Source organism: Microtus ochrogaster, chromosome 22 (genome assembly GCF_000317375.1).
Source record: "Microtus ochrogaster isolate Prairie Vole_2 chromosome 22, MicOch1.0, whole genome shotgun sequence".
Taxonomy (NCBI): Eukaryota; Metazoa; Chordata; class Mammalia; order Rodentia; family Cricetidae; genus Microtus; species Microtus ochrogaster.
The window spans coordinates 20,118,438-20,138,487 of record NC_022023.1 but is presented as its reverse complement, the minus strand read 5'-3'; the positions used below and the strand labels follow the sequence as shown (position 1 = coordinate 20,138,487).

The 20,050-nt window shown below is 37.3% G+C and overlaps 1 protein-coding gene across 7 annotated transcripts in view; it reads right to left on the bottom strand.

Annotated features, from left to right (window-relative positions):
- Positions 1-20,050, bottom strand: part of Chd2 (chromodomain helicase DNA binding protein 2) — a 131,569-nt gene that overhangs the window by 102,117 nt on the left and 9,402 nt on the right. For 3 of the 7 annotated variants that reach the window (XM_005357759.3, XM_026784344.1, XM_026784345.1), the window contains 3 exons: positions 18,996-19,053; positions 10,479-13,435; positions 10,004-10,136 (listed from right to left, as the gene is read on the bottom strand). In XM_005357759.3, the coding sequence (XP_005357816.1) occupies positions 10,004-10,065 (62 nt within the window). In that variant the 5' untranslated portion in view covers positions 10,066-10,136; positions 10,479-13,435; positions 18,996-19,053. Of the gene's footprint in view, positions 1-6,459; positions 6,651-10,003; positions 10,137-10,478; positions 13,436-18,995; positions 19,054-20,050 lie in introns of those variants that run through there. The other 4 variants (XM_026784343.1, XM_026784346.1, XM_013350226.2 and 1 more) reach the window with 3 other exon arrangements.

The following is a 20,050-nucleotide window of genomic DNA, read 5'->3' as shown; positions in this document are numbered from 1 at the left end:
TTGAAATAGGGTTTCTCTGTGTAGCTTTGGAGCCTGTCCTGGAACTCACTCTGTAGACTAGACTGACCTCGAACTCACAGAGATCCGCCTACCTCTGCCTCCAGAGTTGGGGTTAAAGGTGTCCACCACCACCCTGCCACCTAGTACTGTTTCTTGACAAGGCACATCTACAAAACAACTGACCCAACAAGAGCTTTCCCTTTCCCCTAACCTGCTATACAAAAAAAAAAAAAAAAAAAAAATCCACTCAATTCTGATACTTGTTTAAATTATCCAGGCAATTCTCAAGCAAAACATGCACAAAAATTAAATTTAGGATACAGGGGAGGGAGACCACAAGCACAAACTTTCATGCATCACAAACTAACCCAAAGTAAGTTTTTAGTCATGTGTGAATAAAAGCCAAACAACGGAAGAGCAAGTTCTAAGGTTTCCAAGACCTCCCAATGAATACTCCCAGGACACAGCCACTCTCCAGGAAACCACTGCAACTGCCTCCTCCACAGGCACTTCAGGTTTCAACCACCCCAAGGAAACCACTTCGATGGCCACATTCCCACCTGAGGCCTTTATGTAAAATACTGGCCTTTTGAAGACCACATCCATAAAAGACTGTACTCTTGTTGAGGCTTTGGTTTCTTTAAATCGGAAAAGGTTAGCTGAGAGGTGGTGGCAAATGCCTTTAATCCCAGCATTTTGGGATTAAAGGCATTTGGAGGCAGATGGATCTCTTTGAGATTGAGGCAGAGCAAATTCCAGGCAGAAAAAAGAAAGAAACCCTGTCTCAAAAAAACAAAAATAAATAAAAATAAAATGTAGAAAAGGTAGGCAGGAAGGAGCACTTACTTTGCAAACATGAAGACCTGAATTCATATCCCCAGAATCCTCAATTAAAAAAACAAACAAACAAACAAAAAAACAGGTGTAGGGTTGGAGATGATCCATTGCTAAAGGACACTTGCTGCTCTTCCAGAGGATCCAGATTCAATTCTCAGCACCCACACGGCAGCTTGTGGCTGTCTATAACTCCAGTTCTATGGGGATCCAAACCCTTTTCTGTTCTCCAAAAGGCTCCAGGAACACATGAAGCACATAAACATACATACATACATACAGGAAACATTCAAATAAAATACAAATCTATAAAAATCTTTACACTTATTCCAGAACTACATAGTGAGACTGTCTTTTTTTTTTTTTCAAAGTGGAGTGCTGAGGCGCATAGGGAGGAGGATCACTGTAACTTGCCAGCCTAGCTCCAGATTCAGTGAGGCCCCTGTCTCAAAGCAATAGGACAGTGATAAAGGCCACCCAATGACAACCTCTCTGGCCTCAGCGTGTGCATGAACTACATAGGCCACACAATGAATGAATGAATGAACAAAAGAACAAATGAACAAACGAGCTTTAGAAGCAGAAGAGGAGGATCCAAGATGTTTTACTATATCTCCTATTTCCTCTACAGTTTTCTCTGAATCGACAAAGGGGACAGCAACCATTCATGACATGTTTAAGCCAGCTACCAAAAATCTGAGTCACGATTCCATACTGACTCCCTTATACTTCAGTTTTTCTCATTTGTTACATGCAGGGATAAAAATCATAACAACTGGGTTCACAGCAGGAGCAATAAATGGTGGTTCTTACTGAGCCTTCTCGTTATTTTCTTTTAAACATTTTCTTGAAATCATTTCATCTACAGGCTTGATGCCTATCAAAATACAAAGATCACAAACACAAGGCTACTCGGGAACAGTGGTACACATCTTTAATCCCAGCACTCTGGGGCGAGAGCAGGTGGATCTGAGTTAAGGCAGCCTGGTCTACAGCATTCCAGGACAGCCAGGGCTACAGAGAGAGTAGACCCCGTACCAAAAATCAAAAAGAAGGGAAGGGGGGAAAAAGGCAGGGCCAAGTATGTGGTACAAGCCTTTAATCTCAGCCCTAGATGCAGAGGTAAAACAGGCAGACTGTTCAAAGTTCAGCCTGGTCCACACAGTGAGTTATAAGACAGGCAGAGCTACAAAGTGAGACCTTGTTTCAAAAAAGAAAGACTACATAAATGAGATTCCCTAAGGTTTTCCATCCATTTTTAAAATGGTGGTGCTGGTTACAGTTTACAACTGTCAACTGGGAGACAGTCTAAAAACAGCACACCACAGTTCCACTCCTGTATGATCTGGTTAGGTACTTACCTGTATAAACAACAGGGGGCAGGGGAAGTTGTTATGATCAGCATGCTGGCCTGGTCTGTCACATGGGTACTCTGTCCCTTTAAGAGACAAGTCCCGCCCACTCTCACCCCTCCCCCCCATTCTCAGAGCATGGAATATGAATGCATTGAAACCAAGTAATTCTTAAGATTTGGGAAGGTATTAAGTAAATGTAAAGAGATTAGCATCCAAACAAACTTCCGAATCAAACTGAACAGTGTGAGTATGGAAGAGGCCAGCAGATTTACAGCAAATTGAGCTCCTCACTGCACATTTGAAAAGAATTCCTGAAGCTGGAGCATATTCAACCCAGAAACACTTCCTTCCGCTCCACTAAACCTCTAACTCCTTTTCTTAAAACTCCATCCACCTTTTATTTCCTGAACTCCAAACTAAAAGCCTGAAAGCACCAACAAAGGAGATGCGACGGGCTAGTGGATATTACTAAAAAAGAATAAGAACAAAAAGTGAACACTGCATATAGGAAAACACTGGTAAATCTGAGCCACATGGAGGACTTTTACAAAGTAAACCTGGAAGGTATGGCAGGACTTGGATTATTTTAAAAGCCCTCCAATGACAGAAACAAACTCATCTAGTTCCAAACACATGGAACTGAAGAAATAAAAAGCACCCAAATCTTGGCACTCCAGTTCCAGTGAAATACCATACACATCGGACTGCAGGGCTCAGCTACTACTGGAGCACTCACTAGTCACTCCCCTTCCACAGCTAGGGGAGCTACAAAAGCAGCCATAGATGGGCAGCAATTACCATCAGGGGAAAGTAACTCATTACTGCCAGAAACTGGGCTGACTCACAACAGGAAGAACAATCAGCTCCCACAGGCTGGCTGCCTCCTTGGAGTAGGAAAAAAAAAATACAAAAACAAAACTGAGGTTTAACTACAAAATGAACCCGAGATTTTAAGTTAAATGGGACTTGCCTCCTGAGGTCATTCTCAAACATCTCTCCACTAATCTGCCTAAAACGGCTCTTGGTAACCACCAGGGCACTTGGGCAGAACCTGGCTCATCAGAAGTACACTTTGAACTGCAGGGCTGAAGGGTGAGGAGAGGCAAGGACAAACTGAGCAGTAATAGGAAAGTATTACTAGTAGCTTCCATTCGTTGAGTGCTGGGCACTTTGCCAAGGACATACACATATAGGCATTCAAATACTAAATCCTCACAACCCAATGATTACCGGTCTACATTCTTTTTTTTTTTTTTTGGTTTGTCGAGACAGGGTTTCTCTGTGGTTTTGGAGCCTGTCCTGGAACTAGCTCTCTAGACCAGGCTGGTCTCGAACTCACAGAGATCCTCCTGCCTCTGCCTCCCGAGTGCTGGGATTAAAGGCGTGCACCACCACCGCCCGGCTCCGGTCTACATTCTTAAAATGAGAAAATTTCATGCCCAAAATAACCTAAATTGGAAGCTTTGAGCATTAAATAAAAGCTGAATTGATAGCCATTATATGATTCCAAACACAGCTCTTAGAGCCTAACAAGAAGATGGCGAGAATGAAGCCCAAAAATCTGGCCTAGCTTTACCTTTCTTTCCCCAGCCTCTTAAAAGGGTAAGAATGGAGAGATGGCTCAGCCTTTAAGAGAACTTGCTACTCTTGAAGATACAAGTCTGTAGCTCCCGGCACCCATATGAAGCCTATCACAACTGTTAGTAACTCTAGTCCCAGAGGATACAAGGCTCTCTTCAAGCCTCCAAGGCCACCAGGCACACTTACACATAGTACACATCCATCCATCCATCCATCCATCCATCCAGGCAAATGCTCATACACATAAAAAATAAATAAATTTCAAAAGAGGGAGGAAACCTATTTTTCCCAAACTACAAGAGAATCCAAAGTCTTTTGAAAATAAGATATAACCAAGCAGTGGTGGTACACACCTTTAATCCCAACATTTGGGAGGCAGAGGCAGGTGGATCTCTGTGAGTTCGGAGGCCAACCTTGTCTACAAGAATTAGTTCCAGGACAAGCTCCAAAGGTACAGAGAAACCCTGTCTCGAAAAACAAAACAAAAACAAACAAACAAAAAAGGACAGGTAAGGCTACATACACAAAGAACCCCTGTCTCGAAAAACCTAATAACGAGGAGGATAGTGATGATAATAATTATTACTACAGAGTCACAAAGACGTTTGAAACACCAAAACTGGGTAACTCATAGCGAGCCCATAAATGAAGTACTCAAAGCTAAATGCTTCAGAAAACAGGACATGAATAGCAACTTCTAGGCTCGTTATCACTTATTTCAGAAAGGCCTTGACCCTCAGGTACCAATTGGGGATCAAATGTTTTCAGCATAAGAACTTTTCAGCTATGGGTTTCAAATTTACACAGCTGGACTGAACACTACAGCGATGTAAATTATAAAATTGAATGTCATACAAAGGTCAAATAAAATTACATATTCATTCCTTAAGAAATTAACTGGCTATAATTTAATAAACCTTATCAAATATTGTTTACACTTCCCTCCATTAAGTCTGCTTTTTTTTTTTTTGAGACGGGGTTTCTCCACAGTTTTGGAGCCTGTCCTGGTAAACCAGGATGACCTTGAACTCACAGAGGTCCTCCAGGTCTCCCCCCCCCATGTTGTACCACCACAACCGGGTAACACTGCCTTTTTATCCTGTTTTGGAGTTGTAATCTCAAGTAGTAGTCAAGACTGGCCTCAAATTTTACACAGTTGAGGATAATCTGGAACTCCTTATTCTCCAGCATCCATATTCCAAATAATGAGATTTCAGGTGTGTCACATCCACTTTACGAAATTAGGAAACAAACTTCGGACCTCTAGCATGCCAGGCAAACTATCAACTGAGCCATATCTCCCATCCCCCACTGACTTAATCTACAAAAAATACAAATCATAAAAGGCAAAAAAAATTGGCATGCAAGTTTTTGAAATACACATACCAAAAAGAAAAGAAAAAAGAAGTTTCTTGCCAATTTCTGCCATATCCACACAGGCTCAAAAAGCAGACCTTAGAAAAATGGCTTGAAATGTTCCCTGGTACTGTAATCAGTTCCGAAACCACTAAACCTGTGAAATTCATCAACTCGTACAGTAGAGTATACCTGGGCTGAAATTACCTTTGACAGAACTATTTATTCTGTCATAAATACAATGCAAGCAAGGTTGGCTACTTAATTCTAACCCACACAGAAATTTAAGAATATTTAACAAATGCTAAAAATCTAATATTACTATAATTTAATTTCAATCCACCAAAAGGGACATGGAATTACTATCTTCCTTCTGGTATCAAGATGTTTTTGTTGTTGCTGCTGCTATTATTTAATAAACACTTTAAAATGTTGGAAACATTTAAATTAGCTTATAAAATGTAGAACTATAAGGATGTTAAGCATTTTGTGTAGAATAAATAAGAGAACATAATTTCAAATCACGTGCAAGCTTTTCTGCATGACTCTTGTATTCTTATATTCCTAAGAATTCCACCTAAACAAATATAATTAAGGGAAACCTATAAAACCCTTTGGGGAAACTGTTGCTTTCACAAACACCCACGAAAACATTTCCAGTAACATTCAACAAGCCCATACAGTCCGTTGGTTCAGTTTTTCTTTTTGAAGAAGTCTCACCGGACATAACCCTGGCTGTCCTGGTTGGCAGATCAGATTGGCCTTGAAATCACAGAGATCAGCCAGTTTCTGCCACTAACGCCAAAGCGTTGAATGAGAAGTGTGTGCCTCCACATCCAGTGCCCATACCTATTTTATAGCACCGTTCTACTGAATTCTTAATAGTATCTCCTAAGAATAGCACACTCAATCGTCCTAAGATGTACTGGAATATGTAAGGGAACAATACATAAGTGTACTAAGTGCTCTTCCTTCAACTTTAAATTCCTTATTTGTGATTTAATTACAAGCAGCAGTTGGTAAACTATTTTTAAGAACAAATTCTTCCAAGGGTTTCCAAAAGGGTAGGAAATGAGCAACACATAAGATTGTTTAGCAGAAACTAAAGGGAGGCTAGGGCCAAGGCATTTCTCAAGGCCTTAACAAGCAATTCTGCTAACTAAGCAAAGTTTGAATCTCAGTCAGCGCCACTAACACTTTAGTAGTTTGCTGACACTACAAAATAATGTATTTCCTAATGCACGGACACTTGTAGTCACAACTAAAAGTACCTAGGCCGTTTTCCATTTAACTACCCACTGAGACTCTTACAAACCACTAAACACATACTGACCTGAGTTTTTCTTCCTCAAATGTCAATTGAGAAAATGTTTGGTACCAAGTAAAAATGCACGGGGACAAGCTCAAGCGCTCTTCACTTGGTTTATGAGCCATGTGTGACATGGCCTTAAACACCCGTTAAGGCCTTTCAATTGAAAACATTCCACTCACAATGAACTGTTTTCAATCAATGGAACAAAATGAAACTCACTAATCTCTTTACAATGAACAAGGAAATAAACGGGAGAAAAAAACGCACCGGAATATTTAAAAAAAAAAAAAAGGAAAAGAAACCACGAAAACTGGAAATAAAAAAAACTAGCGGACTTCTATTTGGAGATGTACGATTACAGTGTCTTTTCTCCAAAAGAGGACAACTATTCCTGGAATGGGCTCAGGAAAACACTGCAGGGCGCGGTGTGGACAACTACAGGCCAGGCCTGAGGACTGCAAGATCAAAATCGTTCCGGAAAGAAGCCGCCCACCGGAAAGTCCCGACCAAAATTCCCTTCCTCGGACCCGCCCCCGCCACTACCCGGGCCCGGACAGGAAGCAGTCGACCGGCGCACGAGGCCACGCGTCACCGCGTTCTCCCGCCCAGCACGGCTGACGTCAGAGGGCGGGGACTGCCCCGCGGCGCGCCGTTGACCCTGCTGTTGCCAGGCGCGAAGGCAGCCAATCAGCACCCGCCGCCAGCGCCGGCCGGCCTTTGAACTCGGCACGGCAACTTCCTGCTGTTTGGCGAGTACACAGTGCAATGCAGTATGTCTGTCAGCGCTGCGGCACAAAGGAACAGCCATTTTGTGACTGAGCTGGACGTGCACCAAGATGCCCGAGCCTCCGAGAGCTGCTCCCTACGCCAACTACCGAGCTGTCCCTTTATTTCATCATCAGAGTACCAATGGGAACATGGGGAAAGGGATCTTCTGATATTTAGGATTTCGATTCATTTGTTTCCAGCCTTCTTAAAAATCGGATTTTTATAAGTATTATCAGTCATAAAATGGCTGCCACTGAAAACTGCCTGATCCAGTCCACAAGCACTGACTGCATAAGCCTTTTCTAACCATCCCCAGCCTTACAAGGCTAAGAGGCTCTTGTAAGAGGCTCTTTAAAAGGTTAAGATTTTACCCACACCTCCAAATATCAAATTATGGCTCAAAGGCAGATGATTCTGGATAGACATTTAATTGTGAGTTTATAAATGCCGTGCCTAGAACACAGAAATGTGTGCACACGATTCCATGTGCATTCTCTTCCCCCTAGTTTCACTCCTGGATATAACAACTTAGGTAAGTATGTGGCATACTTTATATGTCCATCACTAAAACTGTTTTATTTAGAAATTTACAAATGTGAATTGTTTAAAATTACATTTTAAAAAGTAAAATTTTAAACTCCAAAAATCATAATATACAAAGTACTTTAGAATTAAGCATTAACTTCAAAAGAATACAAGATATCAATAGTAAAAGTTATAGCACGTGTCCAATGCAGGAAAAAGTTTACTTAAAACTAGTGTTCATTCCTGTTTCTCAAGTGATTCTCATTCCAAAATTTACTTGACCTGAAAACAATTCCTTTCCTCTCTTGTAGTATTAGGGTGCAAAAGTGATTTTTAGTAATGTTCCCTAAACACTGTACTTCAAAAATTTAGCCTCTTTAGGCAATCTAATATAACACAGGAACCAGGTAGACAGGCAAATTCAATTTCAGCTCACTGGAAATAACAGTCTACTGTACCAAAACAACACAAACATCCTTTAAACTTTACAATCTTTGAAAGGAAGTGATGTCATAACTATGTACATGCATTAATAATGTGTATCACTTAAGAGTAACAGCACCTACAATTCTAGATTATTTGGACGTTCATAAAGTATATGATGTGATTTAAAATATGGTTGGCAAAAGCATTAAATATATGCTTCTTGTTTTAACTAAAGAAATCAAATAAATGCATGACAATGCCCAAGTCATATTCCAGATAAAAGTAAAAGTGAATTCAAAGACAGACAGCACTTTGCCATGAGTTAGAGAGCACAGTCTGATCAATGAAACCAAAAACCTGCATAAGAAAGCCAAAACCCTGGTGAGAATATGCAAATCTATACTCAAGGGAGGAACAACTTTAGTACTGGGTCTTTCATAATTTTCAAATATATCTGGAGCTTTCTATATAGCTTCAAATTATTACTTTCCAGAAAACTAGTTTTGCATTAGAAGCTGTTTGTCCTATATATAACCCAATAATTACACAGGCAACTCAAAAGGCATCCAAATTTCTAACAACTCAATTTGCAGAGGAACTTGGAAATTATCTTTAAAATCAAGACTCAAAATATCTTTAAGTAGAATGCAAAATTCATCATTTGTAATAACCATATTCAAGTTTTCCAAATTTACAAGCTAATTTAGAAAATAATTTTATGCAAAATTATAAAGTAAAATCAAAATTGGGAAAAGAACACATAACCAATCACATCCTTGTTAGTTACATGATTTTAAATTATGACAATTCTTAATACATCCAGAAATGCATGCACATTAGCTTTTAAAATTAAGATAAAGATAGTCATACAACAAAAATATCTTATAGGTTTTATTACTTCGGTTGCTGATAAACTACTTCAAGGAATGTGAGACAAATCATTATTTGAACAAACAGTACACAAAAGCTTCAGAAGAGAAAACATTCCAGACGACTCTGTCAAAATAAATGGATAAATTTAAAGCAGCATAAACTAAAAGGTAAAGATAAAATACAATTACCATCCTGAAATCACTGTCTTAACATGAATACACAAACATAAACCTTGGAGCATTTTAAAACATAAAATCTAAAATTATATTGTCATAGTAACAAATACAAAGCTTAATATTAATAGCATTCCAGGATTTTTGCGTGTTACAGATTTAATGATTTCAGGAAATATAAGGAAGGTTTTGGTTAAGTCATAAAAATTTCTGAAATGGAAGTGTATCCAAAGAAACAATCAAAAATATAAACGAAAGGCATCAGTCAAAGGGTCCCATTTGTGATTCTGATTTTAAATATACATTTTCCATTCATGTAACTTTCTCAAATGTCTATTTACTATAATTTACTACCACAAGGCTCCTCTATGGCCCTCAGTTACAAGTTTGAATATCCCAGATTCTTCAAAGAAAAAAATCTGCCTTGTATGTAAAATGGTGCAATGCAGCAATGGCTAAACAGACAAGGTCATTTTTCTGCAGCACAAAAACCTAAAAACTAAAAATTTACTGACAGAAAAACTACAGTTTCTAGGAAAGGCCCCTCCGTACAAAAGTACCTTACCTTCTGAATGCTGTAAGAGGCCCTAAGTCACAACTCAACTTTCATAAATTGCTACCAAAAAATCAGGGTGTGGCATGTTAGCAATCTCAAGGTCACGCTTTTAAAAAAATCAACCCAAGTTAGAAAATTCTTATAACACAGACAGCAATCAATGTCTGTCAAAGTAAACAAGTGTAAGCTGAGGTTTCCCAAAAAAAAAAAAAGAGAGAAGAAAAAGAAAGTTGATAGTTCATACCTCGATGCATTGCTGTGTAGCGAACTGTCCTCCTCTTGGCTTTTGTCCTTATTTCTCATCATCTTTTAATTCTTAAATATTAAGGGGGAGGGGGAATCAGTGTTTGCTTTGAAGTCCTGTGCCCAGGTATTTACTGTCAAAAGTTGAAAGAAAGGTAAGGTCCCAGCTTCTATGGGTGGTTTTTATTATCAGGAACAAAGTCCTGACGATGTTAGCGATATTCATGTAATGCAACAACGGTAAGCACCAAAAAAACAAAAATATTTCTATTTTTCCTTTTTAAAATAAGTAGGGGATAAACTGAACGGTAGAAGCATCACTATCAATAAGGAAAGTTTCTCAAAGTAACACACTGGATACAAATAACAATCTCTGTATCTTATTGCGTCATCCAGGAATTTCTCCTATTTACAGTAAATAAAGCCAACTTCAACATAAAAATCTTTAAAATTATCACTAATTATCATGGACTTACCTGATCCATGTAGTATGTCCAAAGCAAGAGTCCTATCTAGTAGTAGAAAAATATCAGAGCCAAAATAATTAAAAAACGCAAAATCCTCCGTTAAAAAACAAAAAGTAAATTAAATAGTCCCCAAATGTGTTGACTTGTCAAAAATAAAGCAGTAATTAATACTAAAACAGGTCCGGAAGGGAAAAAAAAGCCTCATTAGGAGAGCGCACAAAAATGGAGGTGCGCCATGGCTTCTAAGCTGGAAAAAACAACGACCTGGGCTCTCAATACGGCAGCTTCTTCCAACAAGGCACGAAAAGAAAGCTCCTAAACGCTGCTTTTCTCCCAAAAAAAGGTTCGGATCGACCCCGGTAACTCACTAGAAGAGGCAGGGGGCTGCGGGGGCCCCCTGAGGGTGCCCGAAAGTTAGGGAAAGTTGCGTAAAGTGAAGCGAAGCAGGGAGCAAAGCGCGCTCTCTCTAAGGCACAGCCGCCATCTAGAGCCTCCTTCCCAGCTCTGAGAGCTCTGCCTTTGATTGACACTCTCTACATTTACCCCACAACTCAGGTGATGTACCATAGACCCACCCCTTCATCTCCACCAAAAAAAAAAGAAAGAAAAAAAACTAGATCCTCCATCCAAGGGAGACTTAAGACCCCAACCCCACACCTCCCTGCCCCTCCAGACCACTTCATAAGGGGGAGGGGGAAGGGCTTCTTAACCCCCTCTGGCTCAAGCACCCTTTTTAAGCCAGAGAGAAATGTAATTTGTTCCTTTTGTCTAAAGATCTGCTAAATATTTCAGTCCTTGAGCTAAAATAACTTCCTCTCTGGACAGGAAGTGGTGTTTTATCAAGCCATTTTGAAATAAGGATAATTTTTGAGAATTTAAAGCTCAGCTTAAGTACTAATCTTTTAAAAAATTAACACCCCCATGGGTAAAATGGATTGCAAATAGAAGCAACATCAATACCATAAATTAAGCTGACCGCTCACCTTCTTTATTGTCCCTAAAAACCATCTAAAAACTAAGTTTAAAGGGGAATTTTCCACCCCAACTGGAAGGGGTAATTTTTTACAACTCAAGAGCGCCTCCCTAGTGTTCAGTTGCAGTAGAGCAAAACTTAGTACAATCCTCTCAACAATCATCAAAATTCTTTAACCCATGATATAACCTTGGATGCACCATACATCAAAAAATTCTCATACTTGTTACACATTTACTTTAACTGATTTGGGCAAAATGATTAACAACAAAATCAAGAATATACACCAACCACGGTCACCTTTAAATCAAAAACTCAACCTCAACTCCAAAACCAAAAAACTAGTATATACCAATACTTCACTCATATTTAAAATCAAATTCTAGGTACACTCATATTTCATCAATGACAGGTCGCTTACAATAGATCACATCTAGAAGCCAATCAAACTTTCAAAGACAAACTCCCTGAAGGTGGGAAGGTCTATAGAAACAAATTAAAAATGCAACGAAGTGTTGTTTCCCATGCAGACAAGTAACCACATGCGTGCCCTAAAAACTCAAAGCACCCCTTTACAGAGCCCTGTAACTGGTCAAATCCATGTCACTCATCAAGGCGGTAATTCATTTTATCTTTACAACCAAAAGCACTTATATTTAAATCGAAATAAATGTATAATCCATAATCAAGTTTCAAATCTACCAATATTTTTACATTCCAATCAAAATCCAACTCGTTTTTCAATTTAAGCAAAGACCAACCATTTCACATCAACGAACACTGCATGTGTATTAACCATAGATGTATATTCTAAGATACTTTGTATTAACAATGGATTATTTTGTTCTTTGTTCTCTATACTGAGAAAACATAATCAATGGTCAACGAAAAAAAGTTCACCATCATTCCTTTCTATTAGTTACTAAAACTGTTATTAACTAAGATCAGCAAATGAAAACCTGGTATTTGATTCCAACCATGGGGTAATCTAAAGCACAGTGTGGTTCATTTAAGCCACCAACTGGACAGAAGGGAAACAAGGTATTATTCATATGTACATTACAATACTGTTAAAATTAAACCCTTTGGTGTATACCCTAAAGGTCCTAAAAATTACACATCTAATATTAGACAATACAAACATCATTGTAACTCAGATATTGAGGATGAGCATTCCAGGTTTTACTTATAATACTTTAAAAACATAGGTCAACGGAGTCGCTTCCATCAACAAGAATTGAGATACTGGGTCTCAGTCTCTGTAGGCAACAAGTACTTTGTTTTGTAAATTCATTGTAATCTCATAATACTTTCAAGGTTCCTATTACCCACTGATTAAAATGCAAGATGTTTTGAAAAGACTCAAACAAATTTAATGAAATTCACTTAAACCCTGTAATAAAAAACACCAACCAAATTGCTTTTTAACCAAAAGGTCATTCCACTAAGCACAGGTACACTGACACAGCTTTGCAAATAAAATACCCCAACCAAACAAAATATTCCTCAGTACGCCATTCCATTTTACCAGCTTTATTCAATATACTTTAATGAAAAGAGACGATAAAGGTCAAAATGATAAAGAGAAATGAACATTTAATGAAAGCGTCCACTTAAAAAAAATTTAAAAAAGGGCCAAACTGAGAAATCTTTAAGTTTTAGAGATTTTATTGAAGTTAACATTGCATAAGGTCAATCAGATCAAAATTGTAAGAAATTCCAGGAATACAAACTAGTATTTGAATAAATGTAACATCTTCTCCAGATGTTAAAATGTACATAATATGTAGGAAGTCTTTAGAAAGGAAATCCCACTGTCCATTTGTGTTGGGTAAGAATCGTTCATTTCATGGAATCCACATGAAAAGAACCCTGTGTCGGTTGTATAACATCACAGCATTCAGGCTTTAATCCATTTTCCTCAATTCCCCATAGTGGGCTGCCATCTTGATTTTTCAGTAGTCCATTTCAAACTCTTCAAGCTGACTGGATGCTTCATAAAAAAATTAGAAGAAAAAAATTCTGTTGGAATATCATCTTATTTCTTCAAAATAAAATTCTACCCACCTTGAAGATATCCTATTGTACATAAATCTTTAATTCTGTAAAATCCTTTTACTTCATTATTGTGATAAAACTTAACCTCTCAGAAATAGAATCAGTGAATGCACATTTTGTAGCTTCTCCTGTCACAAATATATTTGTATCCATTAAAAATAGCAGTCAAAGGTCAAATTCTTATATATGTGAAAACTAAAGCCAAAGATTAAAATTTAAAAATGGTGGGAAGCTAAATAAATTACAAACACTGTGGAATCTACTGTTTCAATGCAAAAGTTTCCAAGCTCCTTCAAAGAAAACTACTTATAAAGAGTCTTAAGAGTTTTTTAAAAAAGCAATAGATGATTGCATGGCGTAGTTTTAAAGTCTTACAGATGTTACTTTTGTTTAGATAACACACATGACCTATATAAACAGAAGCACCTTTATGGTTACGTATCTGAGAATGCAGAAAATGTGAAGCCACAAGAAAAAAATAACAAAAAAAAAATTTAGAAACATCTGCTTGGCTTACTTGGAATTTGCAACAGAAAATTTGCTTTTTTGATTTATAAACAACTAAAATATATTTCATTGTCAAAACAGTATATGTTCCTTCTAGAAAAATTAATCTGTTATTTAAATAATTTGTACTAGAGGGAGAAATGAGCCTCCAGGTGATTTTACTACTAAACATCTGGATTCCTCATATTCACAAAAAATTTGAAAAATAATTTTTCCCAGTTTTTATGTATGTGTGCCTATTTTTCTAAGAAGGCATATATTTACATGGGTGTAAATGCATGTGTGGGCCCGAGTTTGATACTGATGTTGAGAAATCATCTTAATTTTGTTCAAGCAGGATCTCTCAGTCAAACTCAAAGCTTCATGTTGCTAGTCAGTTTCCTCTAAAGATGCATCTCCACCTTGAATTACAGGCAGGTAATAGCTAGGTACTTAAAGGTTGAGCCATCTTCTGAACCAGCAAAACCATTTCAGTCCCTTCCTAATTTTCTCTGGTTCTACAACTTTCCAGTTCAACTTGTAGAGCTACAGTCAGTGACTAGAAACAGAATACATGGTTGCTTCTAGGCTATTTTCCTGTCTCCCTAACTAAAACCATGTTTTCTAATACATACATTATAAAACATACTTAATAAACTAGATAATCAAAAGATAGAAGTGTCCCCAAATAAAAAAATAACTCTTTAAAGGAGTATGACAGTATCAGTAATCATCATCAAATCAAGATATTCTTAACTGAGTCATCTCTCCAGACCCAAATCAAGATACTCTTCTCTAGTAGATTTTTGAAACTTTCTCAAACCCTTCCTTAAAATGAAAAAGAATTTTTTCTATTCCCAAGTCAATGGAATACTACTGGCCTTGTTCTTTTCCAAAAATTAAGAAATGGCTGGGTATGGTCGCACATACCTTTTTACTTCTAGTACTTGGGAGCCAGAGGGGCAGAAGGACCTCTGAGTCTGAGGCCTACCTATCTACTTAGGGAGTTCAGGGCCACTCAGTGAGACCAAGTCTCTAAATGAAAAACAAAATAACTGCAGGGACTAGAAAGATGCTCAGTGGTTAAGAGCACTTTTTGCACTTCCGGGGCCCAGGATTCGCAGTACCATATTCAGCCTGTTACTTTAATTTCAGGCTCAGGGGACACATTTCTTCTTCTGGCCTCCTGTGGGATCAGGCTTGCATGTGGTGCATAGACAAGCATGCAGGCAAAATCCATACACATAAAAAAATAATTTTTTAAATAAAGAAATGATAAATTATATGTCGGCTTAGTTCATTACAACATAGATTGTCTTCTATCTTATGTGTTAAAATGCATGGTCAGACACTATATGAAACAGTGATATAATCTTTGACAAAATGACACTAACAATGTATTACTAATGAGTTACAGGTGCAAGTTATTCAATGTTGTATATTAATACTAAGCGCTATCTTTCTGTCACTGGATAATACAATTTATTTCTAAAACAATTTTTAAGGGGAAAAAGAGTGTGTGCCTAACACACAAACCCCTGGGCAAGAGAATCCCAAAACCCCATAAAACTGGACATGGTGGCAGCTCCCGCCTGTAATCGCAGCATTTGGGAGATCAAGGACAGACATTATCCTCTGCATACCGGGTGGTGGTGGCGCACGCCTTTAATCCCAGCACTCGGGAGGCAGAGGCAGGCGGATCTCTGTGAGTTTGAGACCAGCCTGGTCTACAAGAGCTAGTGCCAGGACAGGCTCCAAAGCTACAGAGAAACCCTGTCACAAAAAAAAAAAAAAAAAAAGGCCAGATATGGTGGCTCCCACATGAAATGCCAGCACTCAGGAGAGGATGAGACAAGAAGACTGCTGGGGCTGGAGTAGGCTAGAGCCTCAAAATGTCAATAATGGCATTATCATTCAGAAACTTCTCAAAAACTGCGCTCCCATAGTTGTCATGTCATCAAGTGATGTATTTCAAATAATGAAAAAGTAAATCTGAAATTACTATAAGAGAAAACAGACTACTTTTACACTGTAAATCAATGAGCAATATGGACTCGTGCAAAACCCATGATCCAAAGCCAAAAGCAAGATTTTTGTTAATTAGCAAACATTTCATAAAATATCAAAGGTCTGTGAAGGTTTAAGAAGTAATCTACTTACATTCATGAAGTTTCAAATACTAACAAAATCTAAATAGACAAAGGAAGTTTGGTTTAATATTTATTTATTATGTATACAATATTCTGTCTATGTGTATGCCAGAAGAGGGCGCCAGATCTCATTACAGATGGTTGTGAGCCACCATGTGGTTGCTGGAAACTGAACTCAGGACCTTTGGAAGAGCAGGCAATGCTCTTAACAGCTGAGCCATCTCTCTAGCCCAACAAAGGAAATTTTACTTAACAGGAAAATAGGTCTCAAACAAGAGCACTTAGAGCATAAAGTTAACAAAACCACAGCTCCTCATGTGTAAAACAGCAGATCCTAGTGACTACCTCTTGTGGTACTACTGAAGATTAAATGAGATGATCTCAGAAAAGGCTGGCTCTCATTCCACTAGATCACAGTAATCAAAGCATATGAGAATCTCAAACTAAAGAGTCAGAAAACTTTCCAGTCCAACAGTAAGGATATCTTTGAGAACACATAGGATCGTGGTGTCAATTATTTAAAGACAGTTTTGCCTTTAGTATTGTATTTGGGGAAAATATTTCAATGTAGCATAGGTATTGATGACCAAACTATTCCTTATTCTAGAGCCACTTGTGAATTAAGACATTTTGAACAAGCACTCCTTTGATCTAGAACTCCATGCTCACTCAGACTTAGAACCTTTGTTTCCTATCAAAGATTCAAACTTAACATTGGTATTTTCTAGTTTGTACTTCCTTGAGTATATATGTTTATTCTAAGAAAACTCCCTGTGCAAACCTAAGTTTCTATGTCACCAAGGTAATCATTAAATTATCTCCTGAAATCCAACCACTGGAGAGACATTCATAAACTTAACAGAAAATCGAGTATGGATTTCTTCAAATTCTCCTTCAGCAAATTAGCTATAAAAATAAGTTTACACAACCCTGACTCATCTGGCGTATAAGTATGACTCTTGTAAAATAAAGCAGTTCTGTACTTGTACTTCAACTAGCTTTCATTTTCTAGAGTCTATTCATTGTAGTAGCCTCACACTGAGACCAAGAATGACCCTGAACATCTGATGCCAGTTCTCCCAAGTACTAAGATTACAGGTTTCTGCCACCATGCCCATCATATCTTTACCAGTTTTAATAGCAAAAATACAGAGGGCAAAAACTTAAAAAGAAAATTAACGATCTTCATTTTTAATAAATGGCTATAAGGCTACTATTAATGAAATTATAGTTTTTCAAAAGCTAGATGCTAAATGCTTGTTTTACAACTAAAGGAAGAAAACAAAGAAAATATTTTAATTTAGTACAAAAACTCATCTTTCCTGTCATGCAAAATATACCTAGCACTTATGACTTGATTTTTATCTTTTGCTTTGTCTTTAAATTTTAATATATGTAAGAAAGCCCTGACGAGTACAATCTATTTTCTCTTACTTTAAAAAGTAGATTGAATCCTCATCAGAATAGATTAACAAATCTGAGTCTTAAATAACATGAATATAAAAACTGGCAGTAAAATATTTCAAAAAGACTAGCCATTTCATTAATGAAAGAATGAGGTCAAATATGATAAAGCAAAAGTCATCTCTTCCATGGCTTTACAATCTAATTATGAAGCCAAGATAAAGATACTGAGTATGGTGGGAGGGATATACATACTGTAATTTTTACTATGCCAAAATTTTAGCTCTTAACCACACCTACATTTTACATCAATAACATTTTTATTTTAATAATGTTTCATTAGACTCAAAGTATGAGTTGATAACGTTTAATAAAAGTTACACTAATCTAATAAATGAACAAATATTTACTGAGTAGGTACCATGTACCAGGCAACTAATCTCTAAGAATGACCACACTGGAAACTAGCAAATAGCGCACTAGGCAAATTTGGGGTCTATTCACTCTCCTTCAAGAAAAACAAGTAGCAATAATGGGAAAAAAGTCACTCGGAATCTAGATTATACTCCTATGAAATAAATAGTAGACAATTATCTTAAAAGTTTGTTGCTAATGAATAAATCCTTTGGGCAATTCACTCAAAATGCTTTACCACCCTTCTCATTTTACTCTTTCCTACTACTTGACAAGTTTGGAATTAGAAAACCTACTTCACAGTAGTGGTAATTATAACATATGTTACATCAAATAGCAATTTCTATGTCAATAAGTCAAAAGTTTTAGTCTTGAAGTTTAAATTCAGTTAATTTATCATAAATAATTACAACTAGAAATCCATTAGAACTAATTTCTATTGTAAAGAGAGAACCAAAGGGCTTTTGTGTTCTACATCATAAAAGTAGCATAAACTCTAAAACCAGTCTTTCTTTGGAGACCAAACTATAAACATTCTAGGCTATGCATTTTCAGTGCAAAGTATCCTCTTATATTTCAGACAAGTATTCTCAACTCTAACTGTAATAGAAAAGCAACCACAGTATCTAAATGAACAGAATGAACAGTCCAGGTATACTTGGGGGTAGGGAGAGGGACTTTACAAAATCAAAGGGACACCCAAATCCAGGATGTTGTAAAAAAGTTCCACGGTTTCTTGGTCTTAATGTTTTATATCCTGACCCCATCATGATGGCTCATCTTTAATCCCAGCACTCAGGATGTAGAAGCAAGCAGATCTGAGTTCCAGGTTAGCCTGATGTACATAATGAATTACAAGTCCACCAAGTATAAAGTAATCATTGTCTCTAGAAATAAACTTCACATTTAACCACTATGTGGATTTTCTTTCACTGTTTACAGCTTTGACAAAGCTTAAATTCCAAATCAGTAAGTGACACTTAAAATATCTAGTGACACTTAAAATTAAAAATCAAATTCAACAAGTAGATTAAGACTTACTAATGCTTCAACAATGTCTGTAGTATTGTTATTTCACTCCATCTGGGAATCCACATTTCTGCAAAAGACAGAATAGATTTTATTAAATCCTATGTATGACGTATCACAACTGCAGTATTTTCTAAGGAACTTACAGACCAAGAAATACAGTTTATGAACAGAATAATACAAGCAAAAGATAGAAAAATTGTGACAAGATCTTAGATTTGAAAGTGCAAACTTATAGAACAGTTACTAAAATAAGCCTAAGTCTCAGTACAAAAACTCCAAAGGAGTAATTATTGAGGTCCTACATGAATTTGATTGAATATCCAGGTTGAAACTAGAGAAAATATGTTACAGTACAGAATTAATCCATACTAATCTCCCATCTAATAAACTTTCAAGTCTTCTAAAAGAGACCTTTGCTACCTATCTCCAAGATCATTCCCATATCACTTCGTATCTACCATGTGCTAAAATCAACATAACATAATCATATACATAATAAATATTTCTAAATGTTAGCGTAGGCATCATTTCAAATTACTATCAACTATACTATTTATTTGACACTAATTCCTTAAGACTTATTTTATGACTTTTTGTCTATGTGTGGGGATGTGCACTCTGTTCATGTCCAGAAGAGGGCATTGGATATTCTGGAGCTGGAGTTACAAGCAGTGTGAGTGCTGAGAGCCACACTAGGTCCCCTCCAAGAGGCACTTAAATGCTCCAAAACTAACACTATTTTGGGTTTTTCTGAGACAGTTTCTCTGACCTTCCACTCACTGAGCTCCACCTGCCTCTGACTCCCAAGTGTTGGGATTACAGGTGTGCTACACCACCAACCCTCCGGCCAGCAATACTAATTCTTACATATGCAGTTGGTTTATCAAGACTTTACTAGTTACTGACTTAAATTCCTCATAACAAAATATGGGAAATATCTTACATCTCAAGTACTTTCTGAAATAAGGACAGGTTTTTCATTTGCCTGAATTTTCTATTACAATTATCACAAAATAAGAAATAGGTGTTCCATTAAAGCATCTATGCTAGACCTACCCAATCCA